This window comes from Furipterus horrens, unplaced genomic scaffold (genome assembly GCF_987537825.1).
Source record: "Furipterus horrens unplaced genomic scaffold, mFurHor1.1.pri manual_scaffold_6, whole genome shotgun sequence".
Lineage (NCBI taxonomy): Eukaryota > Metazoa > Chordata > Mammalia > Chiroptera > Furipteridae > Furipterus > Furipterus horrens.
The window spans coordinates 55,372,763-55,391,314 of record NW_028327176.1 but is presented as its reverse complement, the minus strand read 5'-3'; the positions used below and the strand labels follow the sequence as shown (position 1 = coordinate 55,391,314).

Genomic DNA, 18,552 nt, shown 5'->3' with positions numbered 1-18,552 from the left:
TAATTATTTTATGTTTGTCTTAATGTTCTTTTTGAGATATTTTTATTGTTAAATATAACATGTATATAGGATATTTCATAAAACATGAACATAGTTAAATGATTATAAAGTGAGCACCCACATAATCACAATAAAGATCAAGAAATAAAACATTGTCGCTACCCCGATAAACCTCCCCTTTCATCCCCTCTAATCATAATATCCTCCTTCCTTTCTAGAGAAAATCACTATCCTAATTTTTGTGATAATTAAATTCCTTGCTTTTTAAAAGTAGTTGTACTGTTATGTACTCATCTCTAAACAATATAGTTATTTTTCTTATTTTAAAAATCTATGTAGATGGAATCATATTATATATATTCTTTGTGTCTTGCTTCTGTTATTCAATATTAGTTCTTAGAGTCATCCATGTTGTTGCATGTAAGTCTAGTTTACTCATTTTTATTGCTGTGTGTGTAAATATAACATCATTTAGCCATTCTAGTGTTGATTAGCATATGTATTGTTTGCCGTTTGGGGTAACTGTGAACAAGACTATTATGAATAGTCTTTTCACTGCTATGATCTGACTTTGTTCATGTACCTTATGCATGTCATTATTCACAGATAATATGATTGTGGTGATTGTGAACAAAAAATACCCCAAAAGATCTACAGATAAATTATTATAATTAATAAGGTTGCAGCAAGGTTGTTAAATACAAAACAATACACAGAAATCAATTATATTTCTAGACGTTAACAACAAACTAAAAATGAAATTTAAAAAGATGTGATGTAATTAACATTAAAATTAGCAAATCTCTAAGAATAAAATATGAGAAGACCTTTTGAAGAAGATAAAACTAATTATTTTATATTTTCTATGTACATAATCATATCATCTGCAAACCATGTTTTATTTCTTTCATAATTCTTTCTATATATCACTCTTTTCAATTTGCTTATATTTTGTTCAGGATTTTTACATCTAAGTTCATGGGTGAGATTATCCTATGATTTTTTTTCTTATAATACTCTTATCTATCTATTACATCAAAGGTTATGCTAACATAGTAAAATTAATTGAGCAATGTTCCCTCTCCTATTTTCTGAAAGAAGTTGAGATTGAAATTCTTGGTCTTTGGGAGTTTGATGTAACTCATCAGTGGAATCATCTGACCCTATCATTTACTTTATGGGAAAATATTTGAATATTAATTAAGTTTCTTCTATGGTTATAGAGTACTTAGGTTTTTAAATCTTCTTTTTGATTCAGTATTAGATATATTTTTCTAGGAATTTTTAAAATATTTCATTTATTTATTTTTAGAGAGAGGAAAAAGGGAGAGAAACATCAATGTGTGAGAGCAGCATTCATTGGCTGCTGCACACCCTCAGCCAGGGACCTGGCCCACAACCCAGGCATGTGCCCTAACCAGGAATCAAACCAGCAACCTTTTGGTCTACAGGCCAGTGCTCAATCCACTGAGCCATACCAGCCAGGGCTTTTTTTTAGGAATTTGACCAATAAAGCTGAAGGTCAAATCATGCAGGGTCTTGAACAGATCTTGAAGGAGAAAACAGGGTCATATTTTCATTTTTAAGAATTTCTATGTACCAAAAAAATGTGCTGAGCACTGATAAAGTTGACAAAACAAGTGCACTACCCTTGGGAAACTCAAAATATAGTAGGAGAGGCAGTCATAGAAACAAATTATTATACAGCACAACAAATCCTAATAAAGAAAGTTTATGAGGAGAGATAGCTTACTCTGGGACTGAAGTTTGAGTTTTGTGTAACTTTTTGGTTAGTTCTATTCAGCATCTCTAAGCATTTTCAGTCTTACATTACAGGCACATATCAGATCCCTTGAGAGCTATTAAGACGGGATAACCTTCCAAAACATTCATCATTTTCAGGTGTATAAATTAGTGGTTTTTACTGTATTCACAAGTGTGGGCATCCATTACACTCTATAATGCCAAAATGTTTTCATTCCCCTAAAAGAAACACTTCATCCATTAGCAGTCGTTCTCCATTTCCCTCTTCTCTCAGCCTCTCACAGCCATTAATATACTTTCTGTCTCTGTGGATTTGTCTGTTCTGGACTTTGGACATAAATGAAATTATACACTTAAAAAAAAAAGATGGGATAGTCTGCATTGAGGAGCTTGAGTTAGTACCTGGTGATTCCTTCCTGGACTTCCTATTTCAACAGAGCATATAACTCTGTCTTACAAAAACAACTGATTTCTCTTTCCTCCCTATAGGTGTAGAGGACATTCAGGCAGTGGCAGCAGTTCCACTTCTGTTCTGGCTGCCATGTATCATGGGAGAACTACTGGTAAAAAGACCCCCACTCCAGTGCAGATTTACCAGCAACCTCCAAGGCTCCTCATTGTGCATATCTCTGTACCATCCTGGGCTGACATCTGCTCCAACCTCTGTGAGGCTCTGCAGAACTTTTTCTCTCTAGCCTGCAGCTTGATGGGCCCCAGCCGCATGTCCCTCTTCAGCTTATATATGGTACAAAATCAGCATGAGTGCATCCTCCCATTTGTGGTAAGTATATCTATATTTGTTCATTTTATTCTGCTCCAGAAACTTCATATCACAGCTATTAGTACTCACAGCAATAATTATGCCTATGCCCATACCCAATACCCCACAAGCAACACAATGAGAGACAGATGTCATCCTGTACATAAGGGAAACCCCAAAATTATTAATATGGGAGTTTAAATAGGTCACATATTTTCCCCCTCCACTCCTGAAAGAAACCTTGGCGTTTACAGACCTCTGGAACATAAGCAACTGACTCCTTTTACACACACCCCTTTAAAATGCAAGCATAGGGAAATAAGTGTTTGAATTTCCTCAAGACTTGTCCTTTAACCCAGGTTCCAGTTTTCTTTGCTCAGATAGCCCTAACTGTGCAGAAACATGAAAATATATTCTTTACAGTTTCACACAGTGTTTCAGAAGACAAAGACTGGGCAAGGGACAGTGCTTTTACAAAGCTCCCTCACACATTGACAACTATGTCTCCTTCTCCTCAAACAAATCCAAATCATCACTTTATTCCCTGTGCAAACTTGAGAATCACAGGGATAAGAAAGACTTCAGAGAGTCTAGCGCATCCCTTTCCTGAGACACCTTGCTGCTGGGATAATCAGAGGCCTACTAGAGATCCAGGACTTTCATCTCTACCTGGTAGAAACAACACCTCCTTCCCCTAGTATCTATGAAAGTCATGTGGGAGCCTGGACTCCCACCCTCCTACCCAGCATTAACAAGTTATCTCTTCCCCTGAGGTGGTGTAGGAGGAGGCAGAGTGAAGGTCATGTGGGGAGCTCTACTGAGGCACCTTTTTACTTCCAAGGCAGGGTGATGTCAATGAAGGCCTACTGGAAAAGCAGGGCTTTTATGCCCACCTGACAGTAATGAAGCTTCCCCATCCCCAGTGTCAGTGGAAGCCATGTGGAGAGACTAAACTTCCACCCCTACCCAGAACTAACAAGGCACCCTCCCTCCTGGATTGTAAAGAGAGACCAAATAGAGTCACACCCTACCTGGCAATAATTATCTGGAAACCTCACTTTCCTGATTTGGCATAGTGTCAGAGGAGGGCTGCTAAAGCAGAAGATTTAAACAAGATCCAGGGTTTTATAACATAATACCCCAAATGTCCAGAAAACAATTTAAAAATCACTCATCATATTAAAAACCAGTAAAATCTCAATTTGAATGAGAACACAGCAGACACCAGTACTGAAATGACAGATGTTAGAATTATCTAAAAAAAAAATTAAAGTAGCTATCGTAAAATGCTTTAACAAGCAGTATGAACATGCTTGAAAAAATAGAAAAGTAGCACATCTCACCAAGATAAAAGAAGTACAGAGAAAAACCAAATAGAAATTTCAGAACGGAAAAAGTGCAACAACCAAAATCTTCAATGGATGGGCTCAACAGCAGAGTGGAGAGGTCAGAGGAAATAATCAATGAATTTGAAAATAGAACCAAAATTACCCAATTTGAGCAACACAGAGAAAATAGACTTTTAAAAAATGAACAAAGCCACAGGGACTTATGAGACTATAACAGGAGATCTAACATGCACGTTGTCAGAGTCCAAGAGAAAAGGGAAAGGAGGGTAGGGCTGAAAGAAATATTTAAAGAAATAATCATGAAAATGTTCCCAAGTTTGGCAAAAGTTATAAACCTATATATTCAAGTCTGGTGAGTTCCAAACAAGATAAATGCAAAGAAATGTGTTCTAAGACACATCATAATCAAACTTCTAAAGGCTAAAGTCAAACTCTTTGTCAAAGCAAAGCACTGACACCTTATCTATAAGGGGGAGGGGGAGTAACAATATATTTTTTTCATCAGAAACCATGGAGGCCTGAGAAAGTGCAGCATTTTTCAAACGCTGAAAGAAAAGAACTGTTAACTTAGAACTCTATATCCAGGGAAAGTATCTTTAAGGAATGAATCAGAAATAAAGATAATCTCAGATGAAGAAAACTAAGAGAATTTGTCAACTGGAGACCTACCTTAACAGAATGGTTAAAGGAAGTTCTTAAAACAGAAAGGAAATCATAAAAGAAAGGATCTTGGGCCCGACCTATTACCAGCCTTTCTAAAAGGTTCTTGATAAAAAAGAAAAAGTTCTGGAAATGGGTAGTGGTGATCGTTGCACAGAATCGGGAATGTAAAACTACGTTTTAAAATAGAAAAAAATTTTTTATCACAATAAAAACTAAAAAGCTTTCATGGAAGCTGGAACGTAATTTAACCTGCAGTGTGAAAATATGCATAATAAACCATAGTTCTGGACAGAAAAAAAAAAAGGATCTTGGATTTTCAAAATTATATTTGACAAGTCAAAACAAAAAGTATAATATTGTCTGTTGTTAATGGAAACAGAGGAATATTTAAGATAATTACATTAGAAACAGGGGAAAGTAAAGAGATTTAAGGAAGTTAAGGTGTCTATGCATTTGAACTGGTAAATGTTGACACCGGTAAACCGTAATAAGTGTGTATGTATAATGTGACACTTAGAGCTCCAGTGAACTGAGCAACCCAGCCAGGGCACAGCATGTTGTTGGGTTTTTTTGAAAATATACCAGCTTATTCTATAATTTATATGGAAAGGCAAAGAAACTGGAATAGCTAAAACAATTTTGTAACAAAAAGAAAAGTTAGGAGGAATCACTCCTCATATAACTACAGTTATCAACATTGTGTCATATAGGTGGAAGATGAGACATACAGATCAAAAGAACAGAATAGAGAACATAAAAATAGATCTGAAGAAATAAACCCACCCTGACTGGTGTAGTGCAGTTGGTTGGGCATCGTCCTTCAAACCAAAAGGTTGTCAGTTAGATTCCCAGTCAGGGCACATGCCTGGGTTGCAGCTCAGCCCTGAGTTGGGGCATGTGCAAGAGACAGGTTTCTCTCTCACATCAATGTTTCTTTCCCTGTCTTTCTTCCTCCCTTACCTTCTAAGAATAAATAAAATCTTTTTTTTTAAAGAAATATATCCAACTTATTTTTTATAAAGTTGCAAACATAGTCCAGTGTACAAAGTATAGCCTTTTCCATAAATGGTGCTGGAGTAGTGGGACACCCATGGAAAAAAATAAACCTCAGCCTAAACCTCATATCTTATTTTAAAATTAGTTCAAAATAGATCATAGCTTTAAATGTAAAACTAAAATTTTTAGAAGGAAATGTAGGAGAAAATCTTAAGGACCTAGAGCTTGATGAAGAATCCCTAGGCATGGCACCAAAGGCACAATCCATAAAAGAAAAAATTGACAAACTGGACTTCATAAAAATTTAAAACTTTTGCTATGCAAAAGACCTTGTCAAGAGAATAAAAAGACAAGCTCCAGACTGAGAGAAAAATATTTCCAAACCGCATATTTGACACACACACACACACACACACACACACACACACACAATTCAAAACTGAGCAAAACACATGAAGAGAAATTTTACTGAAGAGGATATACAGATGGCAAATGAGCACATGAAAAGGTATCCAATATCACTAGCCATTAGGCAAATGCAAATTAAGACCATGATGAGATAGCACTACACACCTAATACAACAGCTAAAACATAAAACAGTAACAATACCAAATGCTTGCAAGATTGCAGAGAAACTGGATCTCTCATACATTGCTGTTGGGAATGTGTACTGGCACAGCTATTCTGGAAAATAGTTTGTAATAGTCTTAAAAATATTAACATATACTTACTATGTGACATAGCAATTGCACTTTGGGACATTTATCCCAGAGAAATTAAAATTTACATCTACACAAAAACACATAGTTAAATATTAACAGCTTTATTTATAATAGCAAAAAACTTGAAACAACCTAAATATCCCTTAATAGGTCGATGATTCAGCAAATTAATATATCTATACCATAGAATACTACTCAGCAATAAAAAGAAATGAACTATTGACACATACAGCTTGGATGGATCTCAAGATCATTATGCTGAGTGAAAAAAAAGCCAAACTCATATGGTCATGCACATCAGTTCTATTTATATAACACTCCCAAAGTGACAAATTTAGGATTTCCAGTCAAGATGCAGACATAGTTAGATAAGCTTTGCCTCCTCCCACAACACAAAAAGAATTACAACTAAATCTCAAAACAAATAACACCCAGAACTGTCAGAAAATTGAACCATATAAAGTCCAACAACCAAGGATTTAAAGAAGCCACAGTCATCCAGACAAGTAGGAGGGACAGAGATGTGGAGACAGGGAGGAGAGGCAAGGAGACACATTGTGATGCAGAGAGGAGGCAGTGGTGGCAGAACAGGCATAGGCAGTCCCACATTCATGGATAAAAATCAGGAGGGATACCTTGAAAGTGAGGGATACCTTGGAAGCAAGTGATCCCAGCCCCAGGCCATACCACATAGCCCAGGGTACCAGCACCAGGAAAATAAATCCCCATAACTTCTGGCTGTAAAAACTAGTTTGTGGGGTGGGGGGAATTCTGGTCATGATGGCACCATAGGCAGACACAACCTTGCCTCTTCACACAACCTATAAAACTTACAACTAAAATATAGAACAGCCATCACTCAGAACCATCAGAGATCAAGTTGAATGGAAATCTGAAAACTACAGAATTAAAGAAAGCACACCCACCAAGACTGGTAAGAGGGGTGCAGACACAGAATGGGTTGGTCCCTTATCCATGCGTGGCGGATAAAAATTTGGGAGGGATGTCTTGAGAGCAAGGAGTCCCTGCCACAAACCAGGACCCCAAGCCCAGGATTCCGGTGCCAGGAAGATAAGTCCCCTCAATTTCTGGCTGCAAAAACCAGTGGGGATTGAGTCAGTGGAAGAAATTGCTGGAGCCTCTTAAAGATCCCACATATGGACTAACCTACTCAGACTCACTCGCTGTAAGCTCCAGCACCAGGGTAACAGCTTGAAAGGTACCAGTGGTATACAGGGAGAAACTGAAGTGTCTGGCATCAAGGTAAGCAGAGGCCATTCTCCCTTTTCTAAACCCTCCCCCCAACAGAACTGGCAAGTTTGTGCCATATCTGTTACTCCATCAACCTGGCTAATACTGTTTGACCCATCTTGGAGATCCCCAGAGACTCCACTCCACCCAACTTATGGGCCCATCCAAGCTGTTTTTCCATGTGAATGGTTGGTCTTGACTCATGCTTTACAACTTCCTAACTCCTCTCAAACAAGCGACAGTGAGCCCCAGACCTGACACTAGCAGCAGTCAGCCTAGATTCACAGCTTGATTTACCTGGGAATCTCCAAGCCCAGCACAATTAGCAGCCACCTCAGATTGCTTTATAGCTCAGGCAGGGTGGCCCTTGGCAAAACACAGATGAGGGCTGACCTTGGCCTGGGCCACCTGGGGAACCCAGGGACAGCACACCCAGTAGGCAGCTACAGACCACATTGGAGCACCACCACCCTGCCCCTGCACAGTCAACCCTCCATGGAGGATGGAGGTTGGTGGTTAGTGGTCACAGCCAATCTTTGCAACTGAATGGCCTGGCTAAATCCCTCCCATTGACCTGCCAACATCAATCAAGGCTCAACTACAAGAAGAGGGTGTACTCAGCCCACATGAAGGGTGCACCTCAAGTACCCAGCTTGGGTGATAGGGGAGGCTGTGCCACTAGACCCTACAGGACACCCACTATATTAGGTCACACTACCAAGACACGGAGTCAAAGCAGCTGTACCCAGTAGAAATAAAAACAGGGAGGCTGCCAAAATGAGGAAACAATGAAACATGGCCCAAATGAAAGAAAAGATCAAAACTTCAGGAAAAGAGTTAAATGAAAAAGAGATAAGCAATCTATCAGATGCAGAGTTCAAAACACTGGTTATAAGCATGCTCAAGGAACTTAGTGAGGACCTCAACAGCTTAAAAAAGATCCAGTCAAAAGCAAAGGACACACTAATTGAAATAAAGAACCATTTACAGGAAATCAACAGTAGAGTGGATGAGGCTGAGAATCAAATCAATGATATGGAATATAAGGAAGTAAAAACAACCAATCAGAACAACAAGAAGAAAAAAGAATCCAAGAAATGAGGAACAGTAAAAGCAGCCTCTGGAACAACACTTGCATCATAGGGATGCGAGGAGGAGAAAAGAAAGAACAAGAAATTGGAAACCTATTTGAAAAAATTATGAATGAAAATTTCCTAATTTGGTGAAGGAAATAGACATGCAAGTCCAGGAAGCACTGAGAATCCTAAACAAAATGAATGCATATAGGCTCACTCCAAGCACATCATAATTAAAATGCCGAAGGTTAAAGATAAAGAGAGAATCTTAAAAGCAGCAAGAGGAAAAAAAGTTAGTTAGCTACAGCAAAGTTCCCATAAGACTGTCAGCTGATTTCTCAAAAGAAAGTTTGCAGGATAGAAGGGACTGGCAAGAAATATTCAAAGTCATGAAAAGCAGCAAAGGTTGCTCTACCCAGCAAAGCTGTCATTTAGAATCAGGTGACAGATAAAGAGCTCTCCAGACAAGAAAAAATTATAGGAGTTTCTCATCACCAAATCATTATTATATTAAATGTTAAAGGGACTTATTTAAGAAAAAGAAGAAGAAAACCATAAACAATAAAATGGCAAAAAATAATCAACAATTGAATCTAAAAAACAAACTAAGCAAGCAGGAAGAACAGAGACAGAATCATGGACACAGAGAGCATTTTGATGATTGCCAGATGGAAGAGAGGTGTGGGGGAATGGGTGAAGAGGTGAGGGGATTAAGAAGTACAAATAGGACTTCTGGGCAAGATGGAGGTGTCGACAGACACGCTGCATCTCCCTCCACAACTAAGAAGGAATATAACTACCTCAAAACTAGAAACAATCAGAAGTTCCAGAAAATCAAGCTGCACAGAAGTCCAACAAACAAAGATATAGAGAAGAAATACTCATCCAGACAGGTAGGAGGGGCGGAGCTGGGGCAGAGAGGACACAGTGAGGTGGTGGCGGCAGTGGTGGCAGCAGCAGGCCAGTGGAAAGCACAGTTACACATTTTAAAAAGTCAGAAGGGACACCTGGGGAGTGTTCCCAGCTTCTCACCAGACCGCGCAGCTCATAGTCTCAGCACCAGGGAAAATCAAGCCTCATTGCTTTTGACTGTGCAAACCAGTGGGGGTTGAGGCAGGGAAAGAAACTGCCAGTCTCTCAGCAGAATCCACTTGTTTAAAGGGCCCCTGTGGTCCTAGAACATCTACAGACCCACCCACTCTGGGAACAATGGCCAGGGCAACAGCTAGAGAGACACCAGTCTCATACAGAAGGGGGAAAAGTGTCTGGAAAAGGAGACAGTGCTGGGCAAGCATTATTGTTCCCTCTCAGACCCCTTCTCTACATACAGCGCCACAACGTGGTGAAACAGGTCACCCCATACTGATGAATCCCTAAGGTTCTTCCCCTTACAATGTAACAAGCAACAGCTCTACCAATGACACAGAGACAAACAAACACAGGAGCCTGTCAAGATGAGAAAACAGAGAAGTATGGCCCAAAGGAAGGAATGGATCAAGGTTCCAGTGGGAGAACTAAGTGATGAGGAGATAGCCAACCTAACAGATGAGGAGATAGCCAACCTAACAGATGCAGAATTCCAAACGCTGGTAATAAATATGCTCACAGGCTTGACAGATATGCTTGAGTATGGCAAATGAATAAGAGAAGAAGTGAAGGCTATACTAAGTGAAATGAAGGAAAATCCACACAAAACCAATGGTGAAGAGAAGAAAACCAGGGTTCAAATCAATGGTTTGGAACATAAGGAAGAAAAAAACAGTCAACAAGTACAGAATGAGGAAACAAGAATTGAGAAAAATGAGTTGCACAACCAATGGGCATGGATTAAGGGGGGGGGCAACTGGAGGGAGGGGCGCCACTGGGTGGAGGGGAACAAAGGGAAAAGAAATTGAGACAACTGTAGCAGCATAATCAATAAAGCATATTTTTTTTAAAAGAAAAGAAAAAAATAAGGAGAGGCTTGGGAAATTCTGGGACAACTTTAAACATACCAATATCCGAATCATGGGGTTGCCAGAAGGAGAAGAGGAAGAGCAAGAAATTGAAAACTAATGTGAAAAAATAATGATGGAAAAGTTCCCAAATTTTGCGAAGAAAATAGACATACAAGTCCAGGAAGCATGGAGAGTCCTGGGCGAACTGGACCCAGAGGGGACCACACCAAGACACATCATGATTAAAATACCAAAGGTGAAAAATAAAGAGAGTGTCCTAAAAGCAGCAAGAGAGAAGTGGAGAGTTGCCTACAAAGGGGTGCCTATCAGACTACCAGCTGGTTTCTCAGAAGATACTTTGCAGGCAAGAAGGGACTGGCAAGCAGTATTCAATGTGATGAAAAGCAAGGACCTACAACCAAGATTACTCTATCCAGCAAAGCTATCATTTAGAATGAAAGGGCAGATTAAGTGCTTCCCAGAAAAGGTAGAACTAAAGGAGTTCATCATCACCAAGCCATTATTATGTGAAATGTCAAAGGGACTTAAGAAAAAGAAGATCAAAACTATGAACACTAAAATGACAACAAATTCACAACTATCAACAACTGAACCTAAAAGTTAAAAACAAAATCCAACTAAGCAAACCAGATAGGAACAGAATCATAGGTATGGGGATCACTTGGAGGGTTATCAGCTGGGAGGGGAAAGGGGGAGAAATGGGGAAGTGGTGCAGGGACTAAGAAGCATAATCGGTTGGTACAAAATAGACAGGGAAGTTAAGAACAATTTAGGAAAGGATGAAGCCAAAGAACTTATATGTATGACCCATGAACATGAACTAAGGGGACTGGGGTTGCTGGAGGGAAGGGGGGTACTGGGCAGAGGGGAGCAAAGGGGAAAAATTGGAACTACTGTAACAACATAATCAATAAAATATACTAAAAAAAAAAAGTAGAAATAGGTAGTTACAGAGTAGCCATGGGGATGTAAAGTACATATAGGAAATGGAGTAGCAAAAGAATTTATATGCATGAACATGAACAATGGTGGGGGGATTGCCTGAAGGAATGGGGGGGTGCTAGGTAGAGGGGCAACCAAGGGAGAAATATCAGGACAACTGTAATAGCATAATCAATAAAATATAACTTTTTTAAAAAACCAGTGGGGTTTGGGGTGGTGGAAGAAACTGCAGTATTTTCAGGAAACTTTGCTTCAAGGAAGGGCACCTGTCACATACAGGGAGTGGGTGAAGTGACTGGTAATGTGGCGAGTGCTGGGAAAATCCCCAGAAGCCAGGCAGCAGCACAGTCCCCTCTCCAAGTTCTCCCCCAACACAGGGCTACAAAGCAGTGAAGCAGATTGCCCCACACTGGCAATTACCTAAGGCTCTGCCCCACACAATTTACAGGTGTCTTTTATAGGGAGTCAAAGCAGCTCTATCTAATACACAGAAACAAACACAGGGTGGCTGCCAAATTGAGGAGGCAAAAAATATATATATATGGCCCAAATGAAAGAAAAGAACAAAACCTCAGAAAAAGAACTAAACAAAACAGAGATAGCCAACCTATCAGATGAAGAGTTCAAAACACTAATGATCAAGATGATCAAGGAACTCATTGAATATGGCAACAACATACAGGAAGAAACGAAGGTTACATTAAGTGAAATAAAGAAATTCTACAGAGAACCAACAGTAAAGGGAAGGAAGCTGGGATTCAAATCAGTGATTTGGAACATAAGGAAGAAATAAACATTCAACCAGAACAGAAAGAAGAAACAAGAATTCAAAAAAACAAGCATCGTGTAAGAAGACTCTGGGACATCTCCAAAAGTGCCAACATCTGAATCATAGGGGTGCCAGTAGGAGAAGAGGAAGAGGAAGAGCAAGAAATTGAACACGTATTTGAAAAAGTAATGAAAGAAAAGTTCCCTAATTTTGTAAAAGATATAGACATATAAATCCAGGAAGCACAGAGACTCCCAAACAAGCTGGACCCAAAGATGACCACACCAAGATACAAAGACACACCATAAGTAAACTGCCAAAGGTGAAAAATAAAGAGGAAGTCTCAAAAGCAGCAAGAGAAAAGCAGAGAGTTACCTACAAAGGAGTTCCAATATGACTATCAGCTGATTTCTCAAAAGAAACTGCAGGCAAGAAGGGGCTGGCAAGAAGTATTCAATGTGATGAAAAGCAAGGACCTACAACCAAGATTCCTCTATCCAGCAAAGCTATCATTTAGAATGGAAGGTCATATAAAGTGCTTCCCAGGCAAGGTAAAGCTAAAGGAGTTCATCATCACCAAACCATTGTTAAATGAAATGTAAGGAACTTATTTAAGAAAAGGAAGAAGATCAAAACTATGAACGTTAGAAGGGCAACAAACTCACAACTATCAACACCTCAATATACATATATATATATATTTTTAAACTAAGCAAACAACTAAAACAGGAACAGAATCATAGGTATGGAGATCATTTGGAGGGTTATCAACTGGGAGGGGAAAAGGGGAGAAATGGGGAAATGGTGCAGGGATTAAGAAGCATTATTGGTAGGAACAAAATTGACAGAGGGATGTATAGGAAATAGAGAAGCCAAACAACTTATGTGCCTGACCCATGGACATGAAGTAAAATGGGGGATTGTTGGAGGAAAGTGGTACTGGGCAGAGTGGGGCAAAGGGGAAAAATTGGGACAACTGTAATAAAATAATCAATAAAATATACTTAAAAATAAAACTTCATAGACGACACAGACAACTGCATGGTGATTACCAGAGAGGAAGGGGGGTTTGTAGGGGGGATAAATGGTGATGGAAGAAGAGTTGGACTTGAGATGATGAACACACAATGCAATATACAGATGATGTTTTATATAATCGTACACCTGAAACCTATATAATTTTTTAACAGATATTGCTTTATTTATTTTTTAAGATTTTATTTATTTATTTTTTAGAGACAGGGGAAGTGAGGGAGAAAGAGAGGGAGAGGAACATCAATGTGTGGTTTCTTCTCGCATGCCCCCAACTGGAGACCCAGCCTGCAACCCAGGCATGTGCCCTGACCTGAAATCGAACAGACAACCCTTTGGTTCACAGGCCAGCAATCAATCCACTGAGCCACACCATCCAGGGCTGAAACCTATATAATTTTATTAACCAATGTCACCCCAATAAATTCAATTAAAAATAAAATAATAAAATTATAAAGATGGAGAACAGATTAATGGTTGCCAAGGGTTGGGAATGGTAGGAGGTGGAGGCGATGATAAAAACATAGCATGACAAAGAGCTTTGGGTGATATGAGAATATGATATAGAACTCTATGCACACATTGTACCAAGGTCAATTTTGGTTTTGCAATTGTGTCCTAGATATATAAAATGTAACCACTGGAAGAAACTGGGTGAAGTTCTTTATGTATAATTTTTGCTGTTTTATGTAAATCTATAGTTATTTCAAAATAAAAAGTTAAAGAAAGACAAAGGTGACTCTACACACTCACTAGAATGGCTGCAATTAAAAAGACAATACTGACAGGCAATACCGAGTGCTGGGAGAATGAGGAGGAGCTATAATCTTCATTCACTGCTGATGGGAAAGTTAAATGATATAAATACTTTGGAAAATAGTTTGTCAATTTCTTAAAAAGTTAAATACGTACTTTCTATATAACCCAAAAATTCCACCCCCAGGAATCTACCCAATAGAAATGAAAACATGCATTCCACAAATAAATGTACGTGAATATTCATGGAAGCATTATTTATAATAACCTCAAATTGGAAGCTATCAGCATATCTATTAGCTGACAAATAGGTAAACAAAATATATAACTGTCACTGTGTATAATTCACACATTATATATTTTACAAAGATACTGAAGACAAATTGAAAGCGATACCGATGTTTATAGCCATGCAACAGATATATTCCTCTTTTGGGTCATTTTCCTTGCACATGTCTGTCCCAGGACCACATTTGGTTGTGCTATCTGTCTTCTGTCAGGCAATAGGGGTAGAGAAAAGTAGAGAGTTATCTAGAAGGACAAATGGAAGATAGCCAGCAAAGAGGCTCTTTGAGAAATGAGTTCTTGTCCCAAACAAAGGTAAAAGGATTTTTCCTTCCTCAAGGGCTATGTTATAGGCATCTGGCACTCCTCAGTACATCTGGCCCTAGATGAATCCTTGATCCCTTAATTACTGTATTAGGAGATGCAGACCATTCTAGATTAAAAGCCTCTGACAGGTATCTCAAGAAAAATTGCAAGCCAAAAAAATTTTCAAACCCAGTTAAAAGCTCAAGAAAATCACTGAAACAATACTGTTACATTGCATATCGAACAAGCAAATCTTTGTGTCAGGAAAAATGTTACTTTAAATCCACTGTCTCTGACCTATATAAGTGTCTGACATTTTCTATCTGCAGATTTATCTCAAAATATAAATGGAGAAAGATAGCAGGTAGGAAAATTGCCCAAAACGAACACCTCAATATAATTCTCACATTTAATTTCTGAGTATAGTCAAATAATTCTGAACTTTTAATATGGAACCATGACAGAGGAATCATATTTAAAATATTAGAATTCCTTTTATATCCCTTGTGACCTTAATATAAATAAATCTGACCAAAATGATTAAGTTCCTCTCAAAGCAGTTTCAGAAGAATTCCCTTATTTTGAAGATCTTACCAATTTTTTGAATTTTTGAATTTTTTTCAATTACACTTTACATTCAATATTATTTTGTATTAGTTTCAGGTGTGCAACACAGTGGTTAGATAGTCATATACTTTGCATAATGTCCCCCAATATTTCCAGTACCCACCTAGCACCATACATAGTTACCTTACCAATTCTTTTATCTTTTGATGAGAATGAAGAAGTTATTTAAATCATATATGACCTACAATGAGATTTTAGGACTAATAGAGATCTAATTTGGCTATATTGGGGCCCAAGTTAACTACCCTCATGCCTGTATTCCAGCAAGCAGAAAAGGAAAAGGAGCAAAGAAAACCCCCGCGCCCTTTTCAAAAACTTATCAACAGTTGCTCCCATTAGCCCTGGCAGGTGGCTTAGTTGGTTGAATCATCCTCCCATACATACTACCAAAGGGTTGCAGGTTAGATTCCTGGTCAGGGTGCGTACCTAGGTTGCAGGTTTGATCCCCAGTCTGGGCGCATACTGTAGGCAACTGATTGATGTTTCTCACATCAATGTTTCTTGATGTTTCTCTCTCCTTCTCTCCCTCTCTCCCTTCCTCTCTCTTTAAAAATCAATGAACATATCCTTGGATGAGGATTAAAAAAAAGTTGCTCTCATCACTTTGTTTACCATCATCCCACTGGCCAGAACTTAACAACACTGAAACTCCTAGGTGTTTGTGAAAGACTGGGAAATACAGTCATTCCAGCTAGTCATAGAGCTCACATAAAAATTGACAGTTTGGGTACCTAGAGGAAGAGGGCACATATTGAGTGATGACTAGAAATCTCTGCCACCACTGTATAAACCCACAAGGAAAAAGTAATGAGAGAAGAAAAATCACAACAAACTTTTGAAAGCTATGTACAGAGGAACAAGTGATAATTGACTTATTCCCAAGAATGCTGAATCTTAAGTCAGTAGTGGAGAAAGCCAAGGAATAAAGCAAATTATACCACCAAGTCCTCAGTAGGCTTTGAAATTGGCAAAACCAAGTATTTCTGGAGAAAAGAATGAAGGTTGAACTAAAAGTAGAAAGATGTTGACCCTTTAGATCCTCTCTTCTACTCCAAAACCAACAAACTTATGCTTACCTTTGGAAGGGGTATCTCAATATGCCCTACACCAATGGACCCCTAAAAAGTTCACCAAGGTAGAAAGTCCCTGAATTTTAGTGAAATATATTTTCTATCCTCTGTCACACACATGTCTTACCAACAAGTCTAGAGTAGTTGCTACTGCATGCTCACTAGGTCCAATCAGCATAACATCATTACTGTAATGGGCCAGAGGGATACCTTGTGTAAGGGAAAGGTGATCAAGATCCCTGTGAACTAAATTATGACATAGGGATGGAGAGTTGATATACCCCAGAGGTAAGACAGTGAAAGTGTAAGGCTGGCCTTGGCAGCTAAATGCAGACTGCTTCTGTGGGAATGTGTAAATAGGAATGAAGAAAAAGGCATTGCCAGATCAATCACTGCATACCAAGAACCGGAAGATGTGTCAATTTGCTCAAACAATGAAATCACATCTGGTACAGCAACTCCAATTGGAGTCACCACCTGGCTAAGCTTATGATAATCCACTGTCATTGTCCAAGATTCACCTGACTTCTATACAGGCCAAATAGGCAAGTTGAATGGGGATGTGATGAGAATTACCACCTTTGCATCTTTCAAGTCCCTGATGGTGGCACAAATCTCTGCAGTGCCTCCAGGAATGCAGAATTGCTTTTATTTACTGTTTTCCTAAGAAGAGACAAATCTTGTGGCTTCTACTTGGCCTTTCCCACCATAATAGCCCTAACTCTACAGGTTAGGAAACCAGTGTGGGGATTCTTCTAGCTGTTAAGTATGGCTATTCCAATTACAGATTCTAAAACTGAGGAAAACAGTCACAAGATGCACTCAGGGACCCAGTGGACCCACTGTGAGACAGACCTGAGATAAAGTTTCATTTCACCCAAAATCCGTTAGTCTGTACCCTGACCAGGCCACATTGATGTTTGAGATATCCTGGAATTAGTTTCAGTTCAGTAACAGTGTCCAGTAGACCCTAAAAGGTCTGATTATTTCCTTTATCTCAGTATACAGTTACCCCAGTAAAAGGCCGTAGGTCCTTTTAGGGAAAGATTAGAGAAAGATTAATGGTATAAATTTTTGGAAATGTACTAGGATCCTTCCTCAAAGGAACCCCACATCCCCTTCATGCAAGGGTTTCTGGGTCTGTAATTGGCTCAAGTCTGAGAATGATTGAGGATCATTCAAATGGTTAGTTATCCAGGTCCACAAAAATGTTCTAAAAGGGGGAGCTTTATGATGAAACAGGCTTGGTTTTTATCTAGCTGTGTAGCTGGCAATGTGTTTATTCAAAATGAACGTCTTTGAAATGAATGACTTGGCAATAAAAAGCTTAATGTCAGTCATTTAATTACAATCAAAAAAGCTAATTGTCAGGCACATACAATACAGTCACCCAGCTCTTTGCTTCTTGTAAGAAATCACTTCTTATAAGTGGTTGATTAGGAGTAAAATATCCAGTGCAGATATTTTATATACTGTATCTCTATTGCCATATCGTGCCACAGACTATCAGTGCCCTCTTCACTACTGGAATAGAGTTATATCTTTAAATCTAATCAGATTAGAGAACCAATTCCAGAAACCAGAACCAATTCAGAAAGCTCATCCTTAACATCCTCTTCCACTGGAGCCACTCTCGGCACCAAATTCCATCTTGGTCAGAGTTCTCCAGAAAAACACAAGCAATAGGATGGAATATATATATAAATTTATAAAATTGTATGGATTTTTAAAAATATAAATATATTTATATCTATAAAAATATGAAGATTTATGAGATTTATTATTAGGAATTGGTTCATGTGATAATGGACTCTAAGTCTCATGATCTGCCATCTGCAAGTTGTAGATCCAAGAAAGCTGGTAGCATGTAATTTCAGTCCAAGTCTGAAACCCTGAGAACCTAAAAAGCCAATGATGCAAATCCCAGTACTAGGGTAGGAGAAGACCAAGTCCCAGGAAAGAGGCAGGCAAGAAGAAAAGGGGGTGGTGGATTTCCTCCTCCCTCTGCCTTTTGTTCTATTCAGGTTCTCAATAGGGTGATGCGCACTCACACAGGGGACAGTAATCTACTGAGTCCACTGATTCAAATGCTAATCTCATTTGGAAACATCCTCACTAACAGGCCCAAAAATAATGTTTAATCTGGGCACTCTGTGGCTCAGTCAAGTTGGCACATAAAATTAAGTAACATTGACTTAACCATTCTAGATTGAGAGTTGTTGTTT

At 38.8% G+C, this 18,552-nt stretch overlaps 1 protein-coding gene across 2 annotated transcripts in view; it reads left to right on the top strand.

Moving 5' to 3' along the window:
• The first annotated feature begins 2,257 nt into the window (after positions 1–2,257).
• M1AP (meiosis 1 associated protein) overlaps positions 2,258–18,552 on the top strand; it is a 64,781-nt gene continuing 48,486 nt past the window's right edge. For both annotated transcript variants that reach the window (XM_090281595.1, XM_090281594.1), the window contains exon 1: positions 2,258–2,545. In XM_090281595.1, coding sequence (XP_090137721.1) covers positions 2,306–2,545 — 240 coding nt within the window. In that variant the 5' untranslated portion in view covers positions 2,258–2,305. The remainder of the gene's footprint in view (positions 2,546–18,552) is intronic.